This window comes from Phasianus colchicus, chromosome 4, assembly GCF_987193195.1.
Source record: "Phasianus colchicus chromosome 4, bPhaCol1.hap1.1, whole genome shotgun sequence".
Taxonomy (NCBI): domain Eukaryota; kingdom Metazoa; phylum Chordata; class Aves; order Galliformes; family Phasianidae; genus Phasianus; species Phasianus colchicus.
In genome coordinates this window covers 3,619,868-3,642,969 of record NC_143439.1, presented here as the reverse complement: position 1 = coordinate 3,642,969, position 23,102 = coordinate 3,619,868, and the positions used below count along the sequence as shown (strand labels likewise).

The 23,102-nt window shown below is 39.6% G+C and overlaps 3 protein-coding genes across 7 annotated transcripts in view; 1 reads left to right on the top strand and 2 right to left on the bottom strand.

The window, feature by feature from the left end:
* Window positions 1-2,721, bottom strand: part of ETFDH (electron transfer flavoprotein dehydrogenase) — a 15,351-nt gene extending 12,630 nt beyond the window's left edge. Inside the window, exons 1-2 of the mRNA XM_031614231.2 lie at window positions 2,597-2,721; window positions 419-565 (exon numbers count right to left, since the gene is read on the bottom strand). Of these exons, the coding sequence (XP_031470091.1) occupies window positions 419-565; window positions 2,597-2,630 (181 nt within the window). The 5' untranslated portion in view covers window positions 2,631-2,721. The remainder of the gene's footprint in view (window positions 1-418; window positions 566-2,596) is intronic.
* C4H4orf46 (chromosome 4 C4orf46 homolog) lies at window positions 2,629-23,102 on the top strand. Of its 2 annotated transcripts, XM_031614237.2 has the most exons (3): window positions 2,629-2,970; window positions 4,126-4,273; window positions 4,373-5,123. In XM_031614237.2, exons 1-3 carry the CDS (start codon window positions 2,629-2,631, stop codon window positions 4,399-4,401), a joined length of 519 nt encoding a protein of 172 aa, XP_031470097.2. In that variant the 3' UTR covers window positions 4,402-5,123. The 2 variants fall into 2 exon arrangements, with proteins under 2 accessions (XP_031470097.2, XP_089994580.1); XM_090138454.1 differs by lacking the exons at window positions 4,126-4,273; window positions 4,373-5,123 and adding an exon at window positions 22,912-23,102.
* RXFP1 (relaxin family peptide receptor 1) overlaps window positions 6,094-23,102 on the bottom strand; it is a 48,924-nt gene continuing 31,915 nt past the window's right edge. For 3 of the 4 annotated variants that reach the window (XM_090138452.1, XM_090138453.1, XM_031614236.2), the window contains exons 5-18: window positions 21,653-21,724; window positions 20,330-20,401; window positions 19,095-19,166; window positions 18,640-18,711; window positions 17,567-17,641; window positions 17,215-17,286; window positions 16,092-16,163; window positions 15,652-15,723; window positions 14,169-14,240; window positions 12,288-12,359; window positions 11,819-12,048; window positions 9,342-9,752; window positions 8,658-8,876; window positions 6,094-7,138 (exon numbers count right to left, since the gene is read on the bottom strand). In XM_090138452.1, the coding sequence (XP_089994578.1) occupies window positions 6,837-7,138; window positions 8,658-8,876; window positions 9,342-9,752; window positions 11,819-12,048; window positions 12,288-12,359; window positions 14,169-14,240; window positions 15,652-15,723; window positions 16,092-16,163; window positions 17,215-17,286; window positions 17,567-17,641; window positions 18,640-18,711; window positions 19,095-19,166; window positions 20,330-20,401; window positions 21,653-21,724 (1,885 nt within the window). In that variant the 3' untranslated portion in view covers window positions 6,094-6,836. The remainder of the gene's footprint in view (window positions 7,139-8,657; window positions 8,877-9,341; window positions 9,753-11,818; window positions 12,049-12,287; window positions 12,360-14,168; window positions 14,241-15,651; window positions 15,724-16,091; window positions 16,164-17,214; window positions 17,287-17,566; window positions 17,642-18,639; window positions 18,712-19,094; window positions 19,167-20,329; window positions 20,402-21,652; window positions 21,725-23,102) is intronic. The other variant, XM_090138451.1, reaches the window with a different exon arrangement.

Sequence of the window (23,102 nt, the reverse complement as noted above, 5' to 3'; positions counted from 1 at the left end):
AATTCCTTTATTTTACACTAATCAGAGACTTTTCTAGAAGTGAAACCACTAAAACTGATAAATGCAGAGACCGGAATGCCCAGAGATGAATATTCATCTTATTTTCTCACACTCTTACAGTAAACAAAACTGAGGAGAAGTCCAACACACACATACATAACAGAACTAAAACTTGCTGTGTTAGTCCCTAACACTAAAGTTAATTGAAGATTTTCTTGAAATATCTAGGATTGGATTTAATGTAATTTCATTTCCGAGCAATAAAGACACTCATGAGATGGCAAGCGTAACATTTCATTTGAAATATAAATGTTGTACTTAATACAATTTCTGTTAAAAGGAAAAATAGCAACAAATTTCAGTGCTATTAAAGCTCAATCAGAATAAAAGCATTTAGAATGCATTTTTCCCCACTAACCTTCCCATCGTTTGTCTTTGTCCCGAGGATGAATGGTATAATGTGTGGTTATGCGAGGCACAGCAGCAGTGGATGCCCATCCTGCTGTATGCAGTGAGGGAAGACAGTCTCTCTTTATGAGCTTCAGAGCATGAAAGCACTGACGTGCTGCAAAAACAGAAAACAGGTTTGTCAAAACAGTCCTTTTTGAAAACTTTCAATTTTTCCCAGCACAAGCAGTACAACAAATACGATAGTCCCTCTCCTCCCCCAAAAGACTGCCAGAAAAGGAGGAGTCAAACACAGATTCCTAGATTTGTAACAGTTAGGATCACATTGAACCAGTTCAACATTCTTACCATAATACCACTCAACATACTAGACAACCATTTCTGACTGCTGCTATGCTGCTATGCTGATACAGCATAGCAAGCACATAGAAAGGGAACATATATTTCAAGTTCCTATTTGACCTTGAACTTCAACAGTAACCCTTTGGCCAGTTCAGGTCGGCTGTCCAGGTTCTGTCTTCTCCCAGTTCCCTGTGCCCCCGCTCTGGCAAGATGAGAAGCTGAAAAACTGAAACATCCTTGACTCCACACAGGACTGCTCAACAACAACTAGAACACTGGTCTGTTATCAACACTGTTTTTTCCCCTAAAACCAAAACATTACAGCTGAAACCATGATAGGTGATTAGAAGGCCAACAAAAACATCTATCACAGTCCTGCACAGAAGGAGTCAGGACACACCAAGTAATAAGCATTGGCTGTGATGAATTTTTAACACAAATTCTGTACATAGCCAAGAGAGCATAAGAGTTATAACCCTGTCTTCTCACAACCCTCAAGCATCCCTTGCCTGCAACTGGAAGCCGTGTGGTGTGGCTGACACATCCGAGGGATGGGATGACATTCAGAGACCTAAACAGGCTTGAGCAGTGGGCCCAGGCGAACCTCAAGAATCACAGAATGGCCTAGATTGAAATGGAACTTGTGGATCATCAAGTTCCAATCCCCTGTTGTGGGTTCCATAAGCCCAAGTGCAAAGTCTTGCACCTGGTCATGGCAACCTTCCATTACCAGTACAAGTTGGGGAATGTAAGGATGGAGCACAGCCCTGCCAAAAAGGATTTGGGAGTACTAGTGGATGGCAACCTGGACATGAGTCAGCAACGTGTCCTCACGGCACACAAAGCCAACTGTATTCTGGGCTGCATTGAAAGAAGTGTGGCCAGCAGGGCAAAGGAGGAGATCCTGCTTGTCTACTCTGCACTGGTGAGACCTCACCTGAAGTACTGCATATGGAGTTCTCGATGCAGAAGAGATAAGGATCTGTTGGAGCTCATCCAGAGGAAGGCCACAGCAATGATCCCAAAGATAGAACATCTTTCCTGCAAGGACAGGCTGAGAGAGCTGGAAAAGGCCCCGGGGAGACCAGAGAGTGGTTTTTCAGTATCTAATGGGGGCTATAAGAAGGAAGAGGACAGATTCTTCAGCAAGGTCTGTCATGACAGGACAAAGGAAAAGAGCTGCAAACTAAAAGAGTGAATGTTTCGACTGGATATAAGTGAGAAGTTTTTCACAACAGGAGCAGTGAGGCACTGGGACAGCTGCTCAGAGAGGTGGTAGGTGCCCCATCACTGGAGACATTTAAGGTCAGGCCGGACTCTGAGCAACCCGATCTAGATGCAGGTGCCCCTGTTTGCTGCAGGGGAGTCGGTCTAGGTGACTTTTAAGGGCTTGTTCCAACACAAACAGTTCTAGGAGAAGCAATACAAGGACATCAAAACCCACCTAGCTCCAGCTTTTCTGTGTGAGAAGTTGTTTTCCCTTCTATTGTTTTCCCTTCTACTTATAAGCTTCTTTCGAGTACTACACAGCCACAGCGATGTTTCCCCAGAGCCTTCTCTTCTCCAGGCTGCACAAGTTCCCGCGGCCTGCCTTCACAGGACGCTTAGCTTCACTTCTGACAAGCCAGCAGGGCTGCGGGCACTCAGGGTTACACGGCCCAGACCCGCACCGCGGCTCCTTACCACACAAGTCCCCTCAGACAGCACCGAGGAGCTCCCAGGGCCGCCGGCCAGACAAGGGAACGGCACCGGCTGCCACGCAGCGGCGACCTTTGCTCGCATTCCGCGCCAAGCCCCAGCCCCGCCACGCCGTGCGGGCAGCCCTACGGCCGGTTCCCCGAGTTACCTCGGCTGGAGGACGGACAGCGGGAAAACATCATGGCGGTACCACACAGCCCCTCAGCAGCGCGGGCATCTGCCCCCTGCCCCGCCGCGCGTGCGCACTCCACAACGCTCGCCCCGCCCCTTGGAGAGAACTACCGCTCCCGGCGTGCCGCGCGGCTCTCGCGAGACAGGGCGGGATCGGAGCGGGACGGGGCGTACGGCGTACGGCGTACGGCTCTCGCGAAACAGGACGGGGTCGGAGTGGGGCTGGGCGTGGTGCGGGTCGTGGCGGAGGCTTCGCCCAGCAGCGGACCTCGGCGGGTTCGCAGCGGCAGTGAGGGAGCGGTGCCGGCCGGAGCCCCGCAGCTGGAGGAGGTGGAGATGCAGATCGGCGATGTGAGTGCACGCTAAGTGGGCGGGAGGGGGGACTGTCTCATAGTATTCTTCTGGGGAAGCTCGCTGCCCGTGGCCTGGACAGGTATAGCCTTCTTTGGGTAAGGAACTGGCTAGAGGGCCGTGCCCTTAGGGTAGTGGTTAAGGAGTTAAGTCCAGCTGGTTACCTGTTTCAAGTGGTGTCCCCCATGGGACTGGGGCCCATCTTGTTTAATATCTTTATTGATGACATAGATGAGGGCATTGAGTGTACCCTCAGTAAGTTTGCAGATGACACCAAGTTGGCAGGTGGTGTCGATCTGCCTGAGGGTACGGAGGCCTTGCAGAGGGATCTGGATAAGCTGGCTCACTGGGCTGAGGTGAATGGGATGAGGTTCAACAAGGCCAAGTGCCAGGTCCTGCACTTTGGCCACAACAACCCCATGCAGCACTATGGGCTTGGGGACGAGTGGCTGGATGACGGTGAATAGGAAAGGGACCTGGGGTTTTGGTTGATGCTCGGCTGAACATGAGCCGACAGTGTGCCCAGGTGGCCAAGAGGGCCAACAGCATCCTGGCCTGCATTAGAAATAGTGTGGCCAGCAGGAGCAGGGAGGTGATCATCCCCTGTACTCAGCACTGGTGAGGCCGCACCTCGAGTGCTGTGTTCAGTTTTGGGCCGCTCACTGCAAGAAAGACATTGAGGCCCTGGAATATGTCCAGAGAAGGGCAATGAAACTGGTGAGGGATCTGGAGTACAGGTCTTATAAGGAGCAGCTGAGGGAGCTGGGATTGTTTAGTCTGGAGAAGAGGAGGCTCAGGGGAGACCTCATTGCACTCTAAAACTTCCTGAAGGGAGCTTGTGATGAGGAGGGGTTTGGCCTCTCCTCCCAGCCAACAAACAGGACCCAAGGAAATGGCCACAAGTTGTACCAGAGGAGGTTTAGGTTAGACATAAGGAAGAACTTTTTCTCTCAGAGTGGTCATGGAATGGCTGCCCAGGGAGGTGGTGGAGTCGCCGTCCCTGGCAGTGTTCAAGAGGCGTCTGGATGAGGAGCTACAAGATATGGTTTAGTGCTCATGGTAGCAATGGCGATGGGAGGATGGTTGGACTAGATGATCTTCCAGGTCGTTTCCAACCTTGTGATTCTATGATTCTGTCTGTCTGCCCGCCCTCAGGCCGCCTTCTCGCTGAGCCGCGTCCTGCAGGCAACAAGCGCCGTGTCAGCACAGGTGGAGGCGCTGGCGGCTCGCTGCTCGGAGAACGCGCGCTGCCTGCGGACGTGGCGGGACCTGCTGAAGGAGGGCTACGACTCCCTCAAGCCCAGTGAGTGAACCGCCGATGGACCGAGCCATATGGGCGTGTGTTTTGTGTGCGTAAATCGCAATTGCGTGGAAATAACATTGCAACTTTGGACTTCCTCAGAGGCTCAGGTGATCTCAGGTTCGTGCTGAAGTAGCGCACGGAGTTACCCTGCTCCCTGTGTTTTGCGGCCCTTTGAAGACTCCTCCTTGCTGGATGTCTTCGTGAGAACTTCCACAGCCTCCAGCCTTCCTGTGCCCGTGCCCTTTCATTATGGAAAGGATGGAATTGTGTGGCAGGTCGTGGCTTGTTCACAAGCTTTAGGTAACCCCCCTGTCCCAGACGTGATTTTTTTATTGTGATATATTTCTATGAGGTTGCATTTTTGTTTTTACAAGAAGTTTTATTACTGTCATCAATTTTACACTATTTCCTGTTGTAATAAAGTGCCTTATGATGGTCCACGCAGCTCAGCAGTGTTTACTGTTAGGATGAATTGTTCTGAAGCACAAGGAAAAGCTTCCATCAGTTAGGACAGAACATGTGAAATGGACTCTCCCATCTCGGGAAAGAACTTTTTTTCTACTTGATGCTGTTTTATGTCTTGCCTTAAGCAGTTACTAGTTAATTAGTTTGATGCTAACTCTTACAGGGCCTTTGGGTCCTTAAGATCAGCTTTATATATATATAATATCTGTAATAAATATCTGTACTGAAACTCTTGTGCCTTTACCACAGCTGTAAATGCTAAAATACAACGGGAAGCTGCAGGAGAATGTAGCTCTACCCTGGATCAGCCAAATTTTCCCTGGTAAGGCTATTTTAAAGAGAAGCTGTAGTTTTGTTATCAAAGCAATAAAGTTCTTGCAACAAATTTTGAACTGATGGATATTCTTGGATTACTTATAGAAATGAAGATGACATTGAGTGTGTTCAGAATCAACTTAAAAGAAAAATAGGAATATTGATAAGGACAGACATTTTTTTGAAAGCAGGGGAGCAGCTTTCTGAATGACCCTTAGATTACACAAGCCCTGTTGAATTGAGTTCTGAGTGTCTGGGTTAAAGGTGATCTACATTGCAGAATGTTGGTTTTTTTGTTTGGTTGGTTGTTTTTTTCCCAGTAACTCAAAATGCTGCCAAACAACTTGGAACAGAAGTCATTTTGTTCAATGGACAATCTTTTATTTTGATTGAACGTACAGTAGATACTTAACTTTTGATTTCAAGATAATCCAAAGTTCTGTAAACAGCTGAAGTGTGAGTCACACTATTTTTAATTCTACTTCTTACATTATTAAGAAGTTAAGTGCAAACACCAGAAGTATCTTTTAACTTCATTTAAAAAAAAGCTTCAAATCACCAATACAAAATAATTTATTTTACCTTCTTGGGCTTCCAGGCCATTGGGCTATGAGTATGGTACTAAAAGAACAAAAGAAATCATAGTAATTCTTAAAGGAAAAGATCTTCGGTATGTATATGCAAAAGAACTGCCTCTACATCTTACGCCTTTTTTCTGGGGTACAGAGGTTTGTTTCAGATGGATAACATTATTGTGCTGTCCTATTACAGGAAGGAAAAATGCAGCCCAAAAAGTGCTGAACTGTGGTGTTCCTAAAATTTTTTTAGCCATAATGCATCCATTCAGGTATACAAGCAGACTGAATGTGTATGTGATGACACTTAGTAAGACTTACCAGTATACAGAGATAGATAAAGGCTGAAACCTGTTGAAGTGTGTAAGCTGTTGGGAGCTATTTAGTGTAGCTCATAATGAAATGGTGAGGAGAAGAGCAGCATCAAGAGATGGGGGTACTCAGTTTGGTCTTCCTAACTCTTCAGAAGGGAGAAATTTCCTCTAGTTAACAGCTGGAGGACACACAACTGAGAAACACATTTAAAAAATATATATATTCTGGTTCTTCTTGAATTAGAACAATTGTATGGGTGAAACAGTTGATAAAAGGAATAATGTTTCCATCTGTTTGACTTTGACAAATATAATAAAGTCATCCAATTATGAAACAAAAATATTTTCTTAGTGCTATTCCCAAAAGCTTTTAAGAGCTGTATGCAGTCTAAAAAGTCTGCCACTCAGAAATTTTGAGAGGAGTATGTTTTTAAAGATGAAACCTGTCAACTCTGAAAAATAAAATAGCTGTTGAAATGGGTATTTTTTTAAATTATAAAAAGTTTATTGAAAATAGCCTTTTTTTTTCTCCCAAAGATAGATGATTCTGAAATGTTCCGATTTCAGTGTGAGATGTTTTAAATATCACTTCGTTATTTTTTTTTTCCCCACACTCCTGGCTTGCTGGAGGAAAAAAAGAAAGAAGAGATTGACTTCTCATTCTGAACTAGAATGAGTTGTCAAAATAGCAGGAACTGCTGCAAGGTGGAAATAATACTTCATATACTGGTTCTACCTGCAAGCAGCCACACTATGCTTCTTTCTGCTTTGAGTTCTGGTGTGCAGGAGCCCGGGTGTCATACCTCCTTCACTTGTCATCATCGTTGTAAAGCAGCAACTCCACAGGGCGTGAAGCTAACAGTGCAGATGTCACTGTGAAGATTCCAAATGTATTTACGTGTACGAATTTAGTCTTATTGACTGTGTAGTGACAGAGGCATCAGAAGAGTCCGTACAAAGCACAGGCTTAGTTAGCTTTGGTGTGATTTCATGCGTTGGCCACATCTCTACCCAAATGAAGGATGGACCGTAAGCTTTCTGACTGCCTTTGCCTCTTTTGGATCTTCTTTGTCTGTAGTTGTACCAAAACTGGTGAATCATTTCTTTGAAGGGTCGTGTAGTCAAAGTGTAGAGAAGAGGATTCAGAGCACTATTTATTGGCAAGATAAATATCACTACCCAAGATGTTATGGTACCTTGGGGAGAGAAAAACAAAGGAAGCTGTAGTAGGCATTATAGCATTTCTATCCATTAATTAACATGAGCACTTGATGCTTATGAAACAGAGCTTCCTGCTTAGAGAGATGGCTGCACACTTCCAGGTTGGCTTCGTATCACAACAGGTTGTTTCTTCTCACTATTATGTATGCACTACCCTTTGCTCTCGCATCTTCTCTCTACTTTGCTTCCTGTCACTGCCTGTGATCTATATTCCCTGTCCTCAGATATTATTCATTATGAGTCCCTCCACAAAGCTGCATCTCCTAACCCTTTTTTCCCCTCAGATCCTGCACCAGTACTCTGTTCTTTTCAGTGCATTTGATACACCTGTATTTTCTTTTGCTAGGTGTCCTGTTGCTAGGTGTCTCCATGTTCACACTTCCCTCCTTTATCATGGTTTCCCGTTCTCCTGCCTGTGTCAGTGCCTGTGTGCATTTCTTCATTACCCCATTCTCATCTTTACTGTTCGGGATGTTAGGAGCAGGCAAGAGAAGGAACAGGATTATTATACTGAAACAAGAAACCCCAAAAGAGAAATGGCATTTAAAACTTCTGTAATCTTAGACAACCACCTGTGATGTCTTTCATTTGAGTTAGTTAAAATGAGTTAGTACTATTTAATCTAGTCTGTCTAATGCAGAATGTTTACTTGTCAGGACCACCCCGTGGTTCAGCAAGTTTTATTGTACATTTCCTGACTCAGAATACATTTGGTTCTGCTTGCAGTGTTCTCTTAAAAATCTCTTAGGTTGTTAGATAACTTCATGAAGAAGCATTTTACAAGACCTAACATAACTGAAAACTATTTTACACGATGAACCTAATTTTCAGACATTTGACATTTAAGTCAAAACTTTGAAAAGGTAACTCCTAACACTGCTGGTCCTCATGCTAACATGTTCTTTCCAACACAGTTTACAGGATTTACATAACGAAGTTATTCTTCTATCATGTGCCAGCATTAAAAAGAGAAAAAAAGAAATAAGGTATAGTTTTTAATCTTTTACTGGTTTTACATGGGAGTGTATTTTTAGCATGAAGAAGCTCAATTTTACATAACTCAGTGCTTGAAAGTTATTTCAGGATAAGAATTATATGGTTAAATCGAGGTATGAAATTTTGTATTGGCTTGAGCCCTAGTTAGGCAACAGAATCTCCAAAAGCCAGAAGATGAGAAAGGCCAATGCAGTGCAAGCTTGGTTTACAAAATCATCTGATATATTTTATAGATATTCCATTGGGACAGACTTCAAAGATTTTATTTTTTGTGTTTTGTCCAAATTAAATGTGACTAAACTTGTTGATGATAGTAATATAGTCCAGTACAGTAATAAAGAGAAGTATAATTCATTATATTGTGTGTTCATCTATGAAAATAAATAAGCAGATAGTTCATTACAGTAATATAATTCAGTACATTCAGTTCTTTGTTCTTCTAAATGAGAAACTATCTTCACACACAGTCAAAACAGCAGCGCAAAAGGAAGAACATACCTGGTATTTCTACTTGCAGTAAAGAAAGCAGTTTCAAAATAAAAATGGGTATCCAACAAAGTGCATCAGTAAATACAATGAAGAAAAAACGTTTGGCAAGAGTCATCTCTTTTTTGATATGATTCCGAATTTCAGTAGCCATAATAGCTGTTTGGTGAACACTGTAGAACATACTTCCATAGGAAAAGACAATGATGAGAAAAGCTGCCAAGTTTACACCTGTTGAAAAAGTTTAAATTAGTTACTTCTTAAAAGCAGAATGGCAATTCCACATCACTCGTTTGCAAGTTAGATAATAAAGAAAAATCCTTGCTCTAAACTGCCAATCCCATAGAATTAAATAAACAGTCTTCACTCAAACATGGAATCTCTACTCCAGTAATTACATTATCATCACCTGACAAATGTTTGCTATTGGAGCCAAACAGCGCAGTTCTTCTCTTTACTTCCCTGGCAAAAAAACTATTCCTTCAGGAACTCAATGATCCTACTTTCTTTCCAACTTCTGAGCCCTTCATACATTTTAAGATACCTACGTATCAATCTAATATAACAAAATAGAATGGAAAAGGTCTGTGTGAAACATGAACATCCCAACAAAGCTGTCAAATATGTTTGAAAGTCAGGTCCATAATTGTATATAAGGAAGGCTCTAATCATGTATCAGGAAGAAAGGCAACTTACCTAAAAAAATGACAACAGAATAAATCTGACTTCCTGAACTTTCTGATTGCTCTGAGTGAAGAGGGAAACAGACGCCATTGGTGCCATAGTAGTTCCTGAAAAATTCCTTATTGCTCAGTGGAATAAAAGCAACAACAAACCCAATTATCCAGATAAGAACTAAAATGGAAATTGTCCTGCATTTTCTGGGCTTCAAACACCTAAAAGGATAAACTATGCAGATGTATTTCTCCAAAGTCAGGTAAGTCAACAGTAAGACTGACACCTCTGTAGACAGAATAGCCAGCGATCCCACCAATTGACAATGAATACTGTCCATCCACAACTGAGCGTGCTTGTTGTATTCTCCACGATATTTAAGATCAAAAGCTCCAATCACAAATAAATATATTCCCATCAGACAGTCAGCACCTGTGGGCATAGTGCTTAACATCATTATTTACACATCTGAATTTCCCATTCTCTTTGTGTATATGTCTGCTGAAAAACAGACATGCACACATTAGTACACATTTTTAAGTCAGCTAGTACATAGTTACAAAACCAATGTTAGAGTTGGAATGATACTGTGAGTCATAGTGAAGGCCACATAATTCAGCTCTGTTACTCCTTTTTGTCAGCTTTTGTTTGAACCAATATTCTATGTTTCATAGTTGTTTTCAGACTTATATATTGAATCTTGAATAAAGTTTTCAAGCTGGAAAAGCATACTGCAATTTTTAGAAATATGCTTTCAACCCTTTTTTGGGTTGGACTAACAGTTTACTTTTGATTTGTCCATCTTACAATAATTCAAAACTGATGTGCACAGGCTTCAACTAAGACTTGAAAGCAGTCAGCAAACACAAACAACAGTGCTCTTCCTCCTGATTAGCTTAGCAGGGAAAGGCAGAAGGCAGAGGGAAGCTACTGTGCATGCCTAGGGTAACGCTAGAGGGATTGCTGTGACATTCGTTGAGCTGCTTTTGGAGCATTTGACTGAGCTTGTATTATAGATCCCTCAGGATGCACTCACCAGTCCTCACATGCTCAATAATGATGTCAGGGTAAAAATAATTATTAAATTCCAGCATTTGCTTCACATTTTCAAGTCTAGTGCAACAAGAGAAACAATGAGCCTTGGTTGCTTATACTGAAATATCATGACACCTCTTCTTTCCCCTATTGTATTTTATACGGACTTATCAATAAAAGGCCCAGTAACAAATATTTCTGTAATGCTAATGCTATAAATTGAAGAGGAGCTGTCAACACAGAGCTGAAGGTGTCTCATGTATACACACACACATACATGCTTATATATATAGTTTGCAACTAGAAGTTTTGCATGGTGATCAGATTTTTCCAATGGTTAAGCAATAACAATTTGAGAATCACTGACACGCAGTATACAGAAATGCTGCAATTTTATACCCTGCTGACAATTACATTTAAAAATGCAACTAATACCACTTGTGAAATATTAACTTTGTACTGAGATGGGGTATTAGAAATGGTAACAGAATCCCATGTAATCGTTTAGATTGTTTAGTCTAAGAAAAGAGGAGACTCAGAGGAGACCTCATTGCACTCTACAGCTTCCTGAAGGGAGGTGTGATGAAGAGAGGTTTGGCCTCTCCTCCCAGCCAACAAACAGGACCCGAGGAAATGGCCACAAGTTGTACCAGAGGAGGTTTAGGTTAGACATAAGGAAGAACTTTTTTTCCTCCGAGAGTGGTCAGGCACTGGAATGGCTGCACAGGGAGGTGGTGGAGTCGCCGTCCCTGGCAGTGTTCAAGAGGCATCTGGATGAGGAGCTGCAAGATCTGTTTTAATGCTTGTGGTAGCAATGGTGATGGGAGGATGGTTGGACTAGATGATCTTACAGGTCGTTTCCAACCTTGTGATTCTATGATTCATTAAGAGGAAATTCTTTACCCAGTGGGTGGTGAGGCCCTGGCACAGCTGACCAGATTGCTGTGGGTACCCCATTCTTGGAAGAACTCAAGATCAGGCTGGATGGGTCCCTGGGCAGCTGAGCTGGTGGGGGTTAACCAGCCTACAGCAGGGGTTGAGGCTGGGTGGGCTTTGAGGTCCCTTCCTACCCAAGCCACTCTGTGATGCTGTGAATAGTGTTTACACATGCGATTTGCTATTTACTCAAACACACGTACCAGAATTTAGGTTTTTGGGCCTTTGAAAAAAAATTCAATTTTTTCTTCTTGCTGAAGAAATTGAGAACTTGACACAATGTCTACAGAACTGGAATCGTGAAACCTTTGCAATTTACCAACTGTTTGTTGTTACAGAACAAAGGTAGCATCCAACAAGACTTCCTGGTGTGTAAGATACGGCATTTTGTATTGCCATTCACAAGAGCATGAAGGTTCAGTAAATCTAATGCTGGAAATGTGTCACCGTTCTGTAATAACAAATCCTGTACACACTATGAGCAGATCAAAACAATATTTTTCTACTTTCATGCATGGAATACTCACAGCAGAGAGACATTATTGAGATGCCGTGGAGCTTATTTTCCGATCTGATGTAAGGCCTCATACAGATAACAAAAATATTTCCAAAGCAAGTGATGGCAGATACAACCCAGACAAACACTCTCTGTATAATGCTAGCTAAAAGATTCTCCAGGGATGAAATCCCATCAGTATTGGGCTTACAGCTGCGCACATGAGGGGCATATCCACAGTACTGGAACTTCTTGAAATATCTAGTCGTGAGAAAGAAAGACAGAAAATAGATGTCTGTATCTTTGTAGCCAGAATATAAAACTTCATTGGTAAACATTCAGAAAACGTATCTCAAAAGAAGAAAAATGAATTTTAAATTATCTAATTTGATAACTGTTTGTGTGCCACTTTTCTGACAGTTTTATTTTTTCTTACTCAGTAATCTGCAAATTGTGAAATTACAACCAAAGAAAACAAGCTGGAATGATGATCTACTTACATGTGGGAAAGGTTTCTAAGTGGTATGAACATTCTTCTCTGGATGTTTGCAATTTCAATGCCCTCCAAGCTGCTGTAAACAACATATTCTCAATAAAATGCAACAGAAACTCAGTAGCAGAAAGACAAATTTGGTGAGCATTTATATTGTATTCATATGATGAAACTGTGAATTCATTTTATGAAATTAGAGATGAACTTAATTGTGTCTACTCCATCATTCCTTTGGAACTTGAATAAAAACCCTAAATAAAAGCTAAAGTGGAACAAAATGAATCACACTTCATTTTACTAAACTTGCTATTTTTCCAGTATCTCAAAGAAGGCAGTTTTGGTGCTCTCAGCACTGCAATCAATGATTGCCTTTTCCAACTGCTGCTCTACCAAAGTTCTTTCACCATCCCTGGAAAAATCGTAACTTGTTCCAGTAGTGATATTTTAAATTTCTGCCTTCTACCCCAAATACTGCTTTAGTAGGCAAACACACCACTGCAGGAATGCAGTATTTTACTGCGTCAAGAGCAGCAGGAAGCTGGTACACAGAATTCTGCATATTAGGGAAAACATTGGACTTCTGGTGACAAATACATAGGATTTCTTATTTGATTGTTTTTAATATGTGGAAGATGGCACTATAATTTCTCCTACAGTACTAGATCAATAAAGTGTGACTGTGCAGGTTGCTCTTTCAGAACGTCAGTTTTTGTATTCTAGTCTAAAATAATTAGGTGTGTAACCTGAGAAAACCTTTGGTTTTCCTTGTGTGGAACCTTGTTTGAATCCATTTTTAAATGCCCTGAGTGCAAACTACTTGTGAGTTCTGGGTATATTTAGGCAAAAGAGGATAAAAGTATCAATCTTCATGGTTTTTAGTTTTGGAAAGTTCTGCTATGGTACAAGAATAAATCCCCAAATATAGAAACCTGTAAATTTTAGTTAAGCCCTGAAATTAATTCTGGGCTTTATTTCCCAAGCTATACCTACTATTTTAAGCTGGGAAAGAGGCAATGGATATTTTACAGACTGAGGGCTGAAACATACTGTTTCATGTAGATCTGTCTCAAGGTTCATCAGCATTTCTAACTTGAAATATGGAAGGTCCTGATCACTCAGTTGCACGAGTTCTTTGAGTGTTAAATAATGAATGAAGGATATGCTGCAACTTGAATGCTAAAGAGGTAACTTATAATTCTTTTCTGTGCTCAGATACTTGTTTTTCCTGTGATTTGTACAGACTTACTACATCACACAGTCTTCACAAGCTGGCAGCATTCGCGTTAGAGCTGCTGTGGTAGCCAATATACAAAATCTTCCTCTCAACTCTTTAAAAAAGATTTGTAAAATCCCACCCCCTCTGACAAGACAGACGAACCATGATTGCTTTGTGGTTTTTTTTTTTTTTTTTAATGGTGTTAGTAGTAAATTCTGTAAGAGGTGAAACAGATCCCCAATCAAACCTGTACATACATCAATTTCCTTCTGATTTCCTGCCTTTACTGATTCTAATGTTGTCTACCCATGGCATTCAATAGCCCCTACTGAGCTTCACATGACTCTTAACCCCATGAACAAGTCGTGCAAGATCAAAGCTGGGTTCCATTAATCTTGCTCTTTAACAGTTGAAAAGACAATATCCTTGTGAAGTAGAACTCATGATTTCTTTTTGTTTGAGAAATATCCATTAAGAATCTTGTATTTAAATGAAGATATACGTGAATATTGCTAGTAGTTACTTTCCAGGCTGAAATTTTTGAATAGCTACAATCTGGTTCAAAGGAAATTTCTTTTAAAACACGTTTTGTATTATGAACTTCTGAAGAAGATGTGCTTTATCACAAAGATGACATAGCTAAGAGTTTGAATAAAAAAACTTGATACTTACAGGGATTTGAGTTTGGTTAGAAAATCAAACTGGTCCATTTGTATTTTCTTGATTGGATTATAAGAAAGGTTCCTGTAAATACAACAGAGACTTAAAGTAATACATCTTCTTTACAGCCTCTTCAAAGATAAAGTAAAACTACTTTTCAGCCCTCTAGGAAGGACCTGCTCTATTGGCAGTTGTGAATATAAATAACATAATTTGTGTAGGCTCTTCAGCTTGCTAAGTACTCTTCCAATGGAAAGAGTAGCCAGATGCTTCATTGCTATGCTACTGCCACATACACTCACATGCACATCTGCATCCCCCACTCTGATGCCTGACTATGTAAAAGAATGTAGTTGAACTGCACACATTTAGAAACAAAGTTTAGTCTGGTAGTTGATAAAATCCATCTTTTCTAATCATTTCTGTGAATATAAATAGATACAGTTCTCATTTCTTCTCTCTATAACTCTTCCTTATGTTTTTGTTTAGATAAGGTAAGTTTAACATGAAAACTCAGCTGGTTACCCTTGGTTATTCCAGCCTGTTGTGACTGATCCCAAGAGTGCTGGAAAAGCAGAAAAATAAGGTATTGCACATGCTGGGTCCTGGCTAGAAACAGAGAACTTCTCAGTTATGTCTGGCAAGGGTAAGAACAGGGACTTTGCACAGGTGGGTTAACCTCCAGTAAAACTATTGCTCATGGCAATGAACAAAAAAAAAAAAAAAGAAAAAAAATCAATGCTTTCTTAAAAGGTACATTGGGTTTACACAGCTGTTGAGTGCACTGGGGAGTCTTGCTGCCTCCCCCTATTCTGTTCCTAGTTCAAAATCAATGCAGGATTAAATGTGCTGGCCTGAGCTCTGTGGAGAGATCTTCAGTTTTGTGACATAATCTTGCAGATTATGTAAGAAAGACTGGGTCTTTACAGCACTTGAGAATTTTTCCATGCACGCTATGGAAAAGAAATAATGCCTTTTATGTTTGTTTGTTTGTTTCATAATATCTTACACTTTTTTGAATCTCTTTTACAAGAGGAAAGGACTTGCTAACAAGGCATCTCTATGAAGTTCTTACCCTTTTAATTTTTAGAGCCGAATCATAACATCATGTTAAAAACTCCCATCAGAACAATGAAGTTCTCCTGATACAACTAGCATAGGTCATTTTGCATATACTAACAAGATCTAGAAAAAAATAGAATTTGAATTTGCTCTCTTTTTGGATATGAAAATGTACATAGTTTACAAAATTATTCTGGGCGAAATGGAAAACAAAATTAAATGACGTGTGAAATTGCTTTTGAGTCAAGTGATTTTTAGGCAAAGATAAAATGATTCATACAAACAGAGATGCTTTTTTTTTCCTGGCATTCATGAATGAAAGCATATTGTACGAGTAATGTACAGTCAAATAATAACAACAACAACAATAATAATAATAATAATAATAATAATAATAATAATAATAATAATAATAATAATAAAGAATCCTTACAGTTGTGAAAGCTCCTTTAGATCCTTAAACACATATGCAGGAAGTGATTCAATCTCATTGCTAGCCAAGTCCCTGCAGAAACAGCCATAGGTGAGATGTAGTAAGTTCTCAGTAGGTTCAACAATTCTGCTGAAGAGTTTTGTAATTTCAAGACACACAGTTTCATTCTATTTGATAAATAGGATATTACATATTAGACAGATTATACAACACTTGGACTATAAAAGACTATATGCTGTTAAAATAACACGGAAATCTAGATTCACCAGATTTCTCTTGGTCTAGTTATTTCGGAGACATCATTAGATACATAATTTATTATTATTTTATTTGCATCAAAAAGAAAGTAAAATGCTTTTAATTTATGGTAATCGATATACGGAAAATAAACTATAAAAGTTTGTGACTTGTTCTACAAGAAAGAGAAGAAATGGACTCACAGTTCGTCTAGCATTTGGAGAGAAGAAAAGCTGTTTTCGTTCAAAGATCTGATTTTATTCTGCCTCATCACCCTGGAAGGAGAAAACAAACATATATTTCTGCTGCTCAAGGTCTACTTGGCTTTGAAGAAAACTTTCCAAAACTTTTAAGATTCTTTCTTATCTGGATCTTCAGAAATCAGCCTCACTTATTCAGTTCACAAGCTCATCAGATACACAATTGCACAAATAACTTCTGTTGCACGTAAGTGAATATATTGCGTGCTCTTTCAGCTGTGTTGGTACCTACCAACAACTAAGATACAAAAGTATTGCAGAATAACAGAGAAGCACAATTAACTACTGATTGCTTTGAGATTTCAAGATTCTTCCAGGAGTAAAACTAATTGTTGGGAGAAGTTTGAATGTTCAGGCTGTTCTTACTGCCAAGCTCATTTAGCAAGGCTGCCATTCTAGTTTAACTTTATTCACCCCAAACTTTCCTTTATCCATAGGAGATCAATATAGATCTGCTGAGAGCAGGAAAAAGATAAACTGGGCTTAGGACCTAACAGCCTTTCTGGACACAGGCTCATGGCTGTGCAACTCCTCCTTCACCCATATATCATCTGCTACTGCACTTGATCCTTGACTGAACAATCTGGATTTAATGAACAAAGAGAAAACCAAGAATAGGAGTACCATGGAAGAATTAAAAATTGGAAGTGTGAATAGGCAGGGTACTAATCTATCAAATGACTGACAGGATTACTGAAGTCATCACGACATTACAGTAGAAACTTTGAAGAGAATTCTACAATTCTAAAATTGTTGGGCCAACCAACCAGGCTGTTGAACTTTTTGAAGTGAAGAAATGAGCCACGTGGTTTTTGCTGCTTTTTGTTCTGTATTTTTTTTTCCCTTTTTCCAAGTAAAATGTCAGACTGAAAACTTCTTAATATTGGTCATCATCACTTCAGCAAAATTCAGCTGGGCACTTCAAGGCTGAACTTTGATACAAATTTAAACAGTGGTTATTCTGTATGGTGCTCATTTATAATTAAGTTTCCTTACATGTAAATAACCACGATATTAAGGAAAATTTCAGCTCATTCTCTCTAGCTAGAATATCCTTATTACTTACAATACAGTTAAATTACTGCAGGAGATGAAAGTGACGTTTCTTAAGTGATGAATATGGTTTCCTTCCAAGTCTCTAGGATATAAAAACAAAACATGCAAATAAATTTATTGCAATCAGGCTGTTATTCTAATGTAATTCAAGAAAGCTACTACCAGAACATCATGACTGCAAGAAGGAGAACAGAAACCAGACATCTAATTTCTCTGCACACCTGACTAATGAATCCCGGTCATCAACCCTGCTGTGAACCAGCAGGCATTCTGTACCACTGCCCATTATGAAAAAAAATGTTGCAGAAGTGCGATATAAAGAAAAGAAAATATTTTTCTAGTGGAAAATAAGGTATACTTACAACCAGTTCAGCCTTGGCATATATTGGCACAGAGGTTTGTCAGGCAAATGAGCAAGAGAATTATTCATCATCTCACTGGAAACAACAAACAAACAGTATAGGTGGCTAGATTTGCAAAAAATCACATTGTGGAAAAAAAATCTCTTATACTTGTGCTTTTGAAGAAAAAGCAGAAAGCACTCAAAGCTTCATTCATTTCTCACAGCTTTAGGGATACTATTATTTACTTAAAATTGTATACAACTCTGTGAAACGCTGCTTTTTTCCTTGTCGCGTCAGTTACCGGGTAAAGGAAAAATATTTATTTCATAGCTTTTAAAATTAAACAAAGCAAGTCATTGCGAGTATTTTGACTGTGCTGTCATAACATGTAACTTCTCTTAGTGACATGGGAAGGGGGAGATGAAGGGAGGCTTCTCTCTGGGCTGCAGGGGCCAGGTTATAGGCAGGGTCTTGGAAAGGGAAGTAAGAGCAGGAGCCCTGGGGCAGTGCTGGCTCCCCATCACCTCCCAGTGGGCAACTGGCAGCCACTGCTGCAGCTGGCATGTTTTTGTCCTCTCAGGGCCATAAGTTTGTGCTTCTCTTTCCCCACCTATCTTCCTACACTTTTCCAGATAACGTATGACCACTGATGCCCAAATCTACTCTGGCATGCAAGAAAAAGCAGCAGATTCACTGCCATCCTTTAGGTGGTTCCTGCTTGCATTTGTGCCAAGGAAAATTTTGTGGACTTTCTTGGGAGCGAGTTTAGTGCTTGCCCAGGGTTTTTGTTGTAGATTCACTTTACAAAGTGAATTCTCACACATACTCTCTGACCTCTGTCGTGGCTTCAGGAATAGCAATTCCATTCCTATTGATTGTGATAGTTCATCACTACAGTTGGGCAGTTAGTCTATGTCTGAAAAGATGGGCTCCACATGCGCGGAGATGCTTCTGAAATAGAAGCTCTTCCACAACAGCAGACAATATAGTGTGATGAGCAATCACAGCCATTATAATCAGATGTATATATTCATTATATATGACCTTTCTGTTCCTTTAAGTAATGCTTTTGGTTCTTATTCCATACTTACAGGAGGATAAGTGATTTGAGTCCATAAAATGTTGATGGAGAGATCCGATTTATCCTATTATTTTCAATTATCCTGTAAATTATAGCACGTGTCAGACTGAGAGCTGTCAACAGTCTTAAATTAAACAGATGAGAAAAGACAACATAATTTGAAGTCGCATTCTTCAAATACTCATTCAAACTACTTAAATAGTATTGGCACACTACTGCATAGCAGGTCACGGTATTCATATTCACTTCCTTTCAGAATAATGTAATATTTTTTAGAAATATTTTTAACTTACAGGAAGTAACTGCTTTCCATTTTTTCCCTACAAAGTGCAGCATGAGTTCCTTAAATATTATCTGGTACAATAGTACTGCTATGCACAAAAGTTTAAACAGTCCAAATATTTCCTTGAACTTGCTTTAATTACTCCTTGAGAAGTCAAACATATCACTGAGAAAGTTACGTACAGCCATTCAAGTTTATGGAGATCTTCAAAGACACGAGGCTTCAAGTTGGTTATCTTGTTGTTACTCAGGTATCTGAATCAAGATCAATAAAAGACAAACAAATGAGATGCATCAGATGCATGAAAACGTGTTTTAAGATTTTTCCTTGATAATTGATGCAATTTCTTATTATTACTATTTTTGACTGTGGGAAATTCCTTTTTTTTTTTTTTGAAAAATAGCCCACTTATAAGCAAACACACACTGGTATGTGACTCCAGCCTCTGTCTCCCCAGGAAAACCAGCTTTCTTTGGCATCAGGAGATGTTTAGGCATGTGTCTTTCATTGAAATGCCAGAGCAACTCAGATAGATAGACAGCAAGAGAGGAACTCACAACAGTAAGGACATTCTGATCAATTATGTGAAATATTTTGTCTTATAGATAAGAAAACACTGCACGCTGAGCCTTTTCACCATGCCACTTTTGAGCCCCATTTCAGTTTCATTACATGGAGTGATTAGTTCCATGAATTTTCTGGGGTCACATTCAGTCTTTGCTAAGGATATAAGTCACAAATGGAGATGCCCAAACTGTGGAAAAAGAAATGTGGGGAAACAAAGGTGGCACTGATCTGGGAGACTAATAAAGGCAGCTGCAATAACAGATAATCAAACACACTTGTGAAGGAAATGTAAGATGTACAATATTAAAAAAAATAAAAAAATCCCATCACAAGCACTGCAGAGACAAAAGACTGAAATGAATGATGGAATTTATGCATCTTCTCTTTCACTCAGCTCTTTCTGTAGAAGTCCGAACTGCCTTACAAAAAGATAATGCAAAATTATGGGAAAACATAATTTCTTTTCATTACTGATACTGGCTGCTCGTGTTCACTTCCATGAACCAGAATAGCACGTTAAAGAGTTCTAATTCAGGGCAAGATCTTGCTTGTGTTTTACTTCTTTTTCCATTCTTTCTGACTATCATATTGTCTCCTCCATCCTTCTTCGGGCAATAGGAGTGATTTATGGAGCCTACTCATATTTTCAGAGTATTATCCTGTCAGATAAATGTAAATAGACAGAACACAGATAGCTCTCAATCTTTGTTTTCTCATTCATACCCTGGAGATAAAGATTTGGACCATTACATAATTCCCTAATGTTGAAACAAATAAGAGAGAGAGATTTCTGCAGCAATTCTCAGAGCTGTTCCCAGTTTCTCTTAAATATTCCTAAAGCAATACTTACAATTTTGTCAAGTTGTATAAACCTTTGAAAGCATGTTTGGACACAGCTCTGATTTTGTTATCCTGAAGATACCTAGGAAGATAGAACAAAACCAACAAAAAATCAATTCTCTGTAGCATGCAAAGTCAAAGGAAGAGTAAGTAAAGAATTGCAGTGTATCAGCTAAACTGGAAAAGAGGCTGTCAAACTTTCTTGCATCCTAAATTTGACAATAATCTTTTCAGAACTAGAGTTGCAGAGGCTGCAGAGGTGTTTTAAAAGAAATAAAAAATCGTGGCAGAAATATAAAATGTGTTTAACGGGACATTTGGTTTGCCTTCAATGAATGAGGAAATGGTTATGCTCAATCTCCTGATAGATCAGCCCTGAGATTCCTGCTACATTGACAAAAACACCAGTTTTTACCAAACGGGTCCCTGACATTCACTGCTCAAGAGCTTTCTAAACACACTCAGAGATGTGTGAAGTCAATGTTAGCAACAAATACCTTCTTCAGGGAGGTATTTTTATCCTCTTAATGAAAAGACATCTTTAAAGTCCTTAAGGCAATGGTATTTAATTAACATCGTGGACACAAGATGGTGCTGCAGTACAGAACAGCTGCCATAAAAGTTGACATCCAGTCTATTTCCTAGGAACGTTTGGTTTTAGAATTTTGCATGTAATCCTTAATGGAACTAATTTTATATCAATTGAACTCATTAAAAGCTACAATTTTTGAACAACAAAAGCACTGCACATCATAAACACACACTCTATTATACTGCTATGATAATTTGACTAGTTGAGCCTATAGCAGGGGGTTGGAACTAGACGGTCTTAAAAGTCCCTTCCAACCCAAATCATTCTATGATTCTACAACATCAGCAGAGTGGTAGCAGACACACTCAGAGGTAAAAACTAATGCCATGTGAGTAAGCTTCCCATTCCAGTGGAAAGGCTAACTCTCCAAACTTTGATTTTGCTGAGTAAATGATTCATGCTTCCACTTCCTTTGGCATATTGCTATTCATTATAAATCTAACTTCATTCAGACACGGTGAAGTTTTAACATTTTGCTGGTGCAAACCAATCAATATAAGAAAAGTTAAATACACAGAAATTACAGCTTTGAGAAAGAAAAAAAAAAAAGAGATGCCAATCAAATTATTTGAACCAAACATTTTACATGATTAGTGAAGTACTGGAGTGGAAGACAAAACAGAATTTGGAGTGTAAACTGAGGCCTGTCACATTAAGGCTTGTGTAGTGTATCAAAGAGAATGAGAAAGAGTGAATATTTAAAGATCTTAATAGATATTTTAAGTTTAAATGCTCCCTTACAGGTTTTTAAGGTCTTGGTATTTTCTGAAAACGTCAGCATAAAGTTTTCTTAGCAGATTCTTCTGAAGAGACCTGTAGGAATGAATGCACACAGTAAATCTGCCCTGTAGGTATATCGAGGATGAACTTATCCTATTTCACACATTTGAAATGATTTCACAGATTCTGATGCATTTTCACAGTAAATCAAACGATTTGGCAGAAATTTCTATAATAATTGGCTTTTTCCAGTAGAGTCAGGTTATATGTTTTGGACTGCCTCTGCATAGCCTATTAACTAAAAGACATAGCTGTCATACTCTCTTTTTAAAGTTAAACAGAATCAAATCCTTTTGCATCAACCAAATCAAGTAAAATGTTTATGCTAGAAGTGAGTTTGAGTTAATGGAGACTATGAAAATACACGAAAGGAGAAATTATTTTACTCATTGTAATTTCGTAAGCAGCTGTTCCCATTTTCCACTTTTCATACAGACAGTATCCTTTCAATCCTCCCTGTCCAGATGATTAAAAAAAATGTGATTAAATCAGCATGAACTAATTTGAACAGTGTAAGACCAAGAATATCATCTGTTAGACCTGTGAAAGGTCTCTATCACTACACGGTTGATCCAAGATGTGTCACAGGGCAATCCAGAGAGCTGGCAGATTCCCAGTCAGGATGGAAAGTAGTCCTTACCAGCTTCCAACGGTGCTGCAATGATTTTTTACTCTGTAAGAGCATCTTTCATACTGCTAATTAATAAAAACCACGCAAGTTTCACACCCAATTAAGCAGTAAGCCCAATACTTTATCATCTAAGAATACTCTTCAATGTTCTTGAGGAAGAAGACAAAGTACTAGTTAAATCCAAGAATCGAAAATATTTGAGTATAAAATAAATCACAGATTTATTTCAAGCCTCAAATGCATACACAACTTATTTCAAACCTCAAATGCTTATTTCTCTATTTGTGTTTCTCTACGTCCCCGTCTACACTGGGCGTTAACTTAGGTGTTCTGACTAGAACAAAAACCATTTAGGACATGGTTGAAGCCTAGTCAGCTTCCCTGACTCACTGCTTTTTCCTAAGGTCATAGCTGCACCTTTATTTTTGAAGCCTTTACTATCTCTGAGCCAGCAGCCAGTTTAAATACGTATTAAATACATATGACATTCTGCACTAACCTGAATTTGAGCTACTGAACGTGAACCAACAAGAATCCCACCCAAACGCAAACAGAAACTCAACAGAGATCTGTAACTTTGATTTTTCAGGAAAGATCCTTGGGACATTTGACACTGCTCTTCACCATACAGAAAGTGGCCTCTCAAAGAAGTGCTGGCAAACAAAGAGCAATACCAGAGGGGGAATATTGCCAGGATCGTAGAACAATGAAACAATGAAAAAGTCCTAAATGAAACATTTATTTTTAAAATTTCTTTAGATTTTCTGAAGAAGCAGAAGT

Coding starts and splice junctions, on each gene's coding strand:
- C4H4orf46 (XM_031614237.2), top strand. CDS start 2,629: ATGGCGGTACCACACAGCCCCTCAGCAGCGCGGGCATCTGCCCCCTGC. Junction 2,971..4,125: donor TGGAGATGCAGATCGGCGAT/GTGAGTGCACGC, acceptor GCCCGCCCTCAG/GCCGCCTTCTCGCTGAGCCG. Junction 4,274..4,372: donor CTACGACTCCCTCAAGCCCA/GTGAGTGAACCG, acceptor GGACTTCCTCAG/AGGCTCAGGTGATCTCAGGT.